This window comes from Vollenhovia emeryi, unplaced genomic scaffold (genome assembly GCF_000949405.1).
Source record: "Vollenhovia emeryi isolate VEMERY1.0 unplaced genomic scaffold, V.emery_V1.0 DF939267.1, whole genome shotgun sequence".
NCBI lineage: Eukaryota > Metazoa > Arthropoda > Insecta > Hymenoptera > Formicidae > Vollenhovia > Vollenhovia emeryi.
Genome location: NW_011967099.1, coordinates 61642 through 70139, shown reverse-complemented (window position 1 = coordinate 70139; position 8498 = coordinate 61642). Strand labels below are relative to the sequence as shown.

General features: G+C 50.5%; 1 protein-coding gene across 1 annotated transcript; it reads right to left on the bottom strand.

Annotated features, from left to right (window-relative positions):
* Positions 1-216: 216 nt before the first annotated feature.
* On the bottom strand, positions 217-7471 carry LOC105559491 (protein charybde-like). Its single transcript, XM_012007807.1, has 4 exons — positions 7137-7471; positions 4704-4887; positions 4140-4295; positions 217-3774 (listed from the first exon to the last, which is right to left on the bottom strand). The coding sequence occupies exons 1-4, from the start codon at positions 7183-7185 to the stop codon at positions 3684-3686; spliced, it is 480 nt and encodes a 159-aa protein (XP_011863197.1). The 5' UTR covers positions 7186-7471; the 3' UTR covers positions 217-3683.
* Between the last annotated feature and the right edge of the window lie 1027 nt (positions 7472-8498).

Genomic DNA, 8498 nt, shown 5'->3' with positions numbered 1-8498 from the left:
TCATTTAGATTATCGAGAAACAAGTTTTCAACTCGCCCGGGTAAATTGTTCGTTCCTTGTTCCAAGGTATCGATACCTCGTACGTTCCCTTTCCGCGACAAAATCGCAAAGGAATTGGAAATATGAACTACATTTGTATCGCTCTACTCCAATGTTTACTAGTCGCTATACAGAAAGGTGTAATATTCGATTAAGTATGGTGGTATCGAATCAATATTTAAACAGAAAAAAATGCAACGAATTTTATTTTACACGTTACTTGAGATCAAGATCCCGAAAATTGTTTGATTCACAAGATCTTCGAAATCGCGAAAGATATACAAGAGATCCTCGATTATGCTCTTGGACAGTGAAAATTTCTAGAGAACCTTGTTTCTCACAGATTCTCTAATATACATATGAATATATGTATATTAGAAAATCGACTCTATACATATATATGTGAGACTATATCCAGATCCTTGGCTGTAAAAAATAGCAATTAAATACGCACAAGTGTTAACAGAGAAACAAGTTTTAAAACTGTATCACATCAGAGCGCGTGAAAAAGATCACATTTTCTTTTCAATAAAAATTATAATTTATTTTAACGTATAAAATAAAATATATACAAATAAATCTTTCCATACAATTTCTCTCTTAAACAGTGAATTTCATTGCAACACCATCGGTATTTTTGCTTCGCCGACTTTGAAAGAGACAGTTCCAGTTTATCACAAAAAAAAAGAAAAAAAGAACGAGTTCGCTCTAATTCCATTGAGTCTCGTCGCGGAACGCATCCAGTTGTAATGCGGTTCGTAAAAGGAAGCCTCACTTTCTGGCATAAATATTCGATTCACCGGTTAAAGCGTCGCCACCCTTTGTAAGTGAACCACGAGGTTTTCGATCTTAATCTATTTTGCTTTTTTTCTTTTGCGCCAAGGTAAAACGGAGGGGCTCGTATCCCTACGCAACACGTTTCTCTCGACCCCGCGAAGAACACTTTACACGAGTGTCTCTAATCTAAATCCTAACGATAATCACACACTCGCTTCTTTCTCTTAATCACTTCGTAATTCTTAATATCACAATACCGCCACTAAGGTCTTTAATTCGCGCTACGACGAAAAGCGACCGAAGCAAAGTAAAAAAAAACACACAGAGAAGGGAGGTAAAGAAATAAAAAAAAATATATATAGACACAAAGGTAAACGCGAACAGATATTAACCACAACGTAAGTAGCAGTACGTACGGTAGTCAACGAATAATAATAATAACAATATGACAAATCGAAAGATTGCGAACAATATAATTTAACGACAGAATGTTAATCCTCTCTCTCTCTCTCTCTCTCTAACCCTTGCAACGTGTTAAACAGCGAACCGCGGACTCGTCTCGTCACTGTTCCTTGTGAAAATCTGTTTGAAGCTACGCAGAGTTAAAGCGATGCAGCTTCAGGATGGATCGTCTCTCGGACTGTACCGACGACGAGAGATACAGTTGGACTATCTAGTGGATGTACATTTACACATTACCCCATTTAAGATAAGGTTGCTTCTTGCCTCTTAACCCGAGAGGTTTAAGATACATTCTGAAACGTTTAGAAATTGCACCGCTTTACTCCAACTCATTAAGGGGACCCTCTAGATCCCGCAGACTGTAAACGAAACATCCGCGACGAGCCTTTCACGAGGTACGAACTCTTCCCCTCGAGATACGTTCGACACTCGCGGGACCGAAATCTCCGCGCGCGGAATATTGAAACAAAACGCCGCTAACGATGCAGACCGAGGGCGAAAGCGCGCTGCTTCCGCCGACAACTCGATGGCTCAAATACGTTGTCGTCGAGACGAATCACCCGGCAATGATCGCGCGAATATTAATGTACTTATCGGTGATAACGCGGGGACGATTATCAGCATCGCGACATCGAGAGAAGATGTTATTACAATTTAACGAGATTTTTCACACACATAGCGACTGTTATGAAAGGAGAAAATGACGAGGGAGAAAGATCGATCGATGGAATGACGGTATGGGCTGAACATCTGTGTACCATCTACCATAGGGATATACAGGGTGTCCCAGAAAAATGCGCACCGTGACAACATCCTACTGAAATCGTTTGTTTTTGAAAAAGGAGAGGTCGTTCTCTCGCAAGTTCGGCAGACCGTGTGAAAAGTCGATTGGAAAATTGTTATTTGCACTCTTGCGCTTCTGAATACAAGATAATTCAATTACGTGATTACGTACTCGAATTATTGCCGGTGTCAACGGTGACTCGATTAATCGCAAAATGCCGGTCTCACCGGTGCATTTCCCTGGGGCGGCATCCTGCAAGGATCTTGATAAAGGAATCCTATTTGGGAAATATGCTGCCACATTAGTCCAACATGATCGTTTCGCATTTCACGATGAAAAAATGGACAATGCGCGCCCGTTCGTGCGAGAGCGCACGCTCGAGCCTCGAAAGATCGTCACGAAACATCCGACGCGACTAATAGCTACCTGACTACGATTAATCAGTAAAACGCGCTCCCTAAAAACTAATCATACTCGCTACGTATCACGTGAAATTTGTTACAAGTCTTATAATCACATATCCTCTTCAAGAACGAAGGCGCGAGAGCCACTTCCTCGCGATATAAGATCTGCTATTACTACAACTCGTCTCGCGCTATCACAATTATCGAACGCGTAATAGGCCTCTCTCTCTTTCTCTCTCTCCTTGAATACAGTATTGCATGGTGACAGCAGACAAAATAAAGAGCGATGTTGTTGTCGTTAACCCTTTAACCGGATTCGCCGTTCAGCAGTGGGAACTGTATTAGATTTTCATCCTTACCGTTACAATACTTCTAACTCCAAAAATCTAGATCCCTAGATTTTGGAAGCCTTAAATTCTACAGTCCTCAACTCCAACGATCTTCAAAGTCTACGTTATCTTACAAACTAGTCTCGCAAAATTTCCTTCTTCGATACCGGCGTCCCTCGAACCTAATCGTTTAACTTCCGGATTACAATTACAAGCTGATGTCGGCCGATTGTATTCTTTAATCCCCCCCTCCGTTCCTGTAGATTGAGATGCGTGGATCCTCGGCACCTCAGATCCCGACCTTGTTAAACTATTAGATCTCGGGACGCCTAAACTGTTCAATTCTTACAATTAGATCCACGCTGGACCGTCGACGCAAGATCCAACTTTCCGTACAACTGTTGCATTCAAACTGCAACTATTTTATACCGTAAAGCATTTTCTACGAGCTACTCAATTTCCTTACATATCCAACGAATAAATTCTAAACACACAGAACAATCTTATTTCCGCATACGCGTGCGCAAACGGTATCATCGGTCAAAAAGATTCTACGGTCTCCCGCAAGTGAAATGTCATTCATATAGGAAATCCAAGTGTACCTCTCCGTATCTTTAATTTCCGAGTTAAAGGGTTAAGCGCAACATCTTGCGCGATTGCGACAGTGCGCGATCTTTACAATGTTTGCAACGGCGAAATCTAACCTCAGGTCCGCATCTCTGCTTCCGCCGTCTTGGCTCTTTTTTTTTTCCTTCCTGGCCTCCCGATATTGTACAAATTTGGCTGACGCCCGCGGAGCGGCAGACTGACAAAAATGGCCGCACCCGTTTAGGCAAAACGGGTGATCGTTAAACGTGCAAAACCCCAGTGTGCGATCCCCGAGGCCCCTCAATGAGATTGCTGGAAAGACCTGTAGAGCTTCTTCTTTTGCAGAGTGAAGTCCCTACTGATCATGATGGTGCCGCCACGAGTGAGATTTCTGAAAGAAAAAAGAACGAATCGAGCTCTGAGTTTCGTTACATCTCAAACAACTGCGCTGATCGCATTGTATGTAAAGTGTACAATATTTTGCAACGCGAGGTTTGTAAAAACAGGAAAATTGGACGGATCCAAATTATTCAGATACGATCTAATCGCACGATCCGAGCGAGCAAGACGAGTTGCGATTGCACTTGGTTTTATCGAAGTGAAGACACGGAATAACAACGGCCAATTATGAAACGCAACAAACAGGATGTCTCGGTCCGACGACAAAGGAAGACGAGATATTTTTTTGCACGAGAGATAAAATCCCGTCGACGCGAGCGAGATTGGGTAATTTCAACTCTAATCGCGAGTACTCACTTTAAGAACTGAGGCAGCAGCATGTGCCAGGACGTGTGGTCCTGCTTCAGCGTGAGATAAAGCTCGAAGGTCGACACGGTGCTGGGGTCGCACTGTATTCTCGACAGTTTGCGGCACATACTGTCCGTCTCGAAGCTGATGAACAGCGTGCAGCCTCTGAAACAGGGACGCGTCGAATGTTTCAAACACATCGAAAAACTTTCATTCAAGTATATCAAAACTGAAGTTTCACTTGGAAAAACATTTGTCCGTTTAGAAAGTAGCGGCGATAACGAATTTCCACCTTTCAACGTCGATCTTTAATCAACGAATAAAGCTGTTAAAATTGACGAAACAATCGAGCGCGACAAAACCAATCAACTTTTCGCCGGGAAGAAGATCGCTCCGAATACTTCATCGGCAATTGCCGACATCGCCTTTAATTCGATTGTTCGCGCGCGCGCGCAAAAAAAAACAAGCGCGGAGAGGAAAGTCTCGCGGTGTTTCTCCAGATGGACACTTGTTGCGCGAGATAATATTTATCCGAATTCCCGAGCCCGCTCGGATTCGATTTTTCTCACTTACCGGAGGCCGCAGGGCTCGTTCTCCGCCATGGTAAGTACATCTTTGGCTATCTTGGGCAGCAAGTCGGCAGGCAGGAGGACCTCGCCGCAAGCCAGCTGGGCGTGCTTGGCCCTCCTGAGCTCGACCTCCAGCCTCTTCGCCAGCGCCTGACAGGCACCGTCCAATTCGTCCGTCTCGCTTCCAGCTGTAACAATTAATTAAGCGGAATTAAGCGCGCGCTCTCTCTCTCTCTCTCACAGCCTCCCCCGTCGGGCGAGCCAAACGTTAAGGCGGTCAATTGAAAAGAAAGTGGCGGATCACTTTTTTCCTCCATTTCGAGGCCTGCGGACAGCTCGGCGCGATCATTTCTGCAATTAGCCGGCGAGACTCGAATAAAACTAATTCGGCTCGGCCGACTTTGTCTCGTTTAATCCGAATTAAAAGATCATTAGAACGAGAGGAAACTTGGAGCGAGCGACGCGTCCCGCAATTCGGTCTCGCCGAATTTCCACCCGAGACGGTCCGACGCTGAGGATACTCGATTTAAAAAAAAGAGAGAAAAACACCCAGCGTCTCGCGCGCAACATTCTCCGGGCGAGATAACGAAAAAACGCGGGCTGACGTAATCTCGAGCGTGTTAACATCGGATTCGGCGACGATACCGCCGGATATCGTCGACGTAACATCGAAAGGCCGCGCGGCGAAAGACGAAAAACATATTTTGCTCGGCCGATGATTCACGTTATCTGCCATTCCCCCCCAAACGTAATCCGAGCCCCGACGTAATTTTTAATCGCGCTTTAACGCCACGCTCCCCGCGATTAGATACTTTCGACGTTACCCCAGTTTCGCGCTCGCGTACGACTCGATCGCGGCCCGTAATCTCGATTAATTCGATGAGATCATCGCCTCTATTATTTATAAAACCCGATCGTCCGCGCGACGTAACAAAGAACGGTCGTCGAGGAAGAGGAGAGGGGGGGGGGAGGGGCGCGAGCCAACGAAACTCGCCGGGCGCTTGCATGCGATTTTTCGATCGCGGGCGACGATCGCGGGAGCGTTTGAACCGTGACGTTTCTTTCCGCGCCGATCTATCCCGAGCCTCGCTCCGAGCATTGTTGCTTAGCGGCCGGCGAGGATGAGGCGAGCTCGCCGGTAACGTAGTACGTGCGCTCGCCTGACCTCGATCCCTCTCGTCCGCGTTTAACAAAATCCGTCGGCGCTCGCGAAAATTCAAATTCGCGAGCGATCGCGAGACTCGCCGTCTCTCGCCCCGGGGCTCCGCTGCTCCGCAGAGGGGAGTCCCCTGTTACGAGACAAGAGCTTCCAACATGAAATAACAGGGTTTCGGCTTAAATTAACGAGCACCGTCTATTGGCGTCGCCGCGTGAATTCACTGCCCTCGGAGCCGAGATCCGTTTGGCGGAAGGTTCGTCGTTAAATTGCGTAATAGTCGCGTGAAAAGATTGGCGATTGAATCGGGGCGCTGGGAACCGGCTGTCTCGTAACAGAGGGACTCTCCTCCAATAATAATCGTCGGCATTCATTGAAAACCAAACGCGAGCGATCACGACACTCGCCGTGGCTCGTAAAGTCCCCTGTTGTGCGACAGGATCTTAATATGGGACAGCGGGCTCTCCGTACAATTAGCGGGCACCGTCGGCTCGCACCACCGTGAACTTGTCCGTTCGATGGAAAATTCGCCGCTAACATTCGGGCGTTGGAAACCCATCGCACAACAGGGGACTCGCCTCCGATAACAATTACCGTGCGCGTGTCTCGCGTACTTTTCCCCAAGCACCGGGCCACTTTCTTCGTCCGAAAATCCCACACCGGGGCGTCTCCTGGCCCGCGCGTCGCCGAAATTTCCGGAAACGAGGCCGAGGGGGAATCGCGGGGCACGATCGTTCGCCAATTTGAAGAAAAGAGCGCACAGCTACCACACATTAACGTCTCTCGCGATCTACGGCGATCCGAAGCGGCTCGTCACCTCGCGTACGCGTTAACGCCGTCGATCCGTATTTATATTTACCGGTGGAACCGGCGAGCGGGTGAATTTTTGGGAAACTTCCATTTACAAACACGCACGGGCGGTTAGACGCGAGGGGGAACGATCGAAGAGCGTGGAAAAACGGCAGCGAAGGGCACTCTCCCCCCCCCCCCCTCCTCTCCCTCGTACGATCGGAAGACCCGCTGACGCAACCATAACTCGCGGTTTCGCCGGTACATCGCCGGTGCGCCCGAAGAGATCGTCGCGAGCCCGGAGCTCGCGATCCGGGGCCGCCGGGACGTGCCGCGGTAGCAAAAATCAGCTGATCCCCAGCCGGCGTTGTCAGCTGAGAACAACGGGGCTCTCGCCCGGAGGGCGGCGGAACGGAGCGGAGAAGCGGACAATCGACGCGCGGCTGACGGCGGCGCGTTAAAGGGGGGGGGCAGGGGGGAGCCGGCGCTTACCTCGGGTGTTGCTGAAGTCCACGTTGACGGGGCACGGCAGGACCTCCATGGTGTCGCGGGGACTCCCGGCGGCGGGCGCACAATGGACACGACGACGGCTGTCCTCTCGTCGGCCTCGCCGAACGGCGGCGCGATCCTCCGCGCGAACGGGAGCTCGTCGACGGCGAGCTGACGGCGAGCGACGTGCGCGCGAGCAGGGCGACCGGACGGGGAGATCGGATCACCGGGAGACGAGCTTTCACCGGGGCTGATCCTCGCGGGGTGGAGGAGGAGGAGGGGGCGAGACTCGAGAGATCGCGCGAAACGACACCGTGCGGCGACCCAGACCGTTTCGACTGATCGGCCGGCGGCGGCTGACGCGACTTATATACGGGACGCTCCCACTCCGCGGGAGCCTCCGCGGCCCCCCCCCCTCCCTCGCCCCCTCGCCCCACCGGCCTCGCCGCGCGCCACCTCTGCCCGACCGCCTAGCAACACGCCGCCTACGTGACGTTTCGGCAGTGCGTCCGCGGCTTCGGACGTTTCCGGCGCCGCTTCGCGCCGGCCTTCGGCTCTCGCGCTCGCTCGGCACCCCGGCTCTAGCGTGAGCGTGCGGGAACGTGCGGGAACGTGCGGGAGCGATCCTGCTCGCAAGGCGGAGAGGGGAGCGGTGGGGTTGGACCGACCGTCCGCTCCGCTGTTGCCGCCGGTGACGACGGTACATCGGGGATTTTTTTTTCGCCCACGATGCTCGTTTTGTTTTCTTCCCTCCCTCCCTCCCTCCCTCCTGCCGCTCGTCGACCGCGTGCATTACGGTCGCGCGACGTTTCATCGCGGCTTTTAACGCGGCGCGAGACGCGCGTATTAAAACCGCAGGTGAAATTACTACGAGGCGGGGGGGGGGGGGAGGAAGGGAGGAGGGGCCCTTCGCCGGTAGCGACTTTTTAAGCGTAGGCGATTTAGGCAAGAAATGAGAGAGATCCCCCCCTCGGCGTGTGGAGGGAGAACGTACAACTTCCTCCTGGCCACGTCCCGCAGGGGGAGAGAAACCTGTTTCGGAGATTCAGAATGAGGTGTTGTGTTTTGCCGTGGCACGAGATCAGCTGACCCTGGGCCGTGGCCGAAGGTTGGCGCTGGAAAAAAGCCGTCGCGGCCAGGAATCGCGCGATCGACAATTTTCCCTCGGCAACATTTTTCACCGAGGGTGCTATGTGTCGTACGACTGTTTTTATAAGCGCGTTGACAGGCCACTTGAATAGGCGAGCTAGAAAATTTCTAGATCCTCGAGAACTCCTGTTACGGTGGCAAACGTGTCGTACGATAAACGTAATACCTAAGCCTAAGGTTAATATTATTGTACATTTATCGCACGGCAATGTTTTC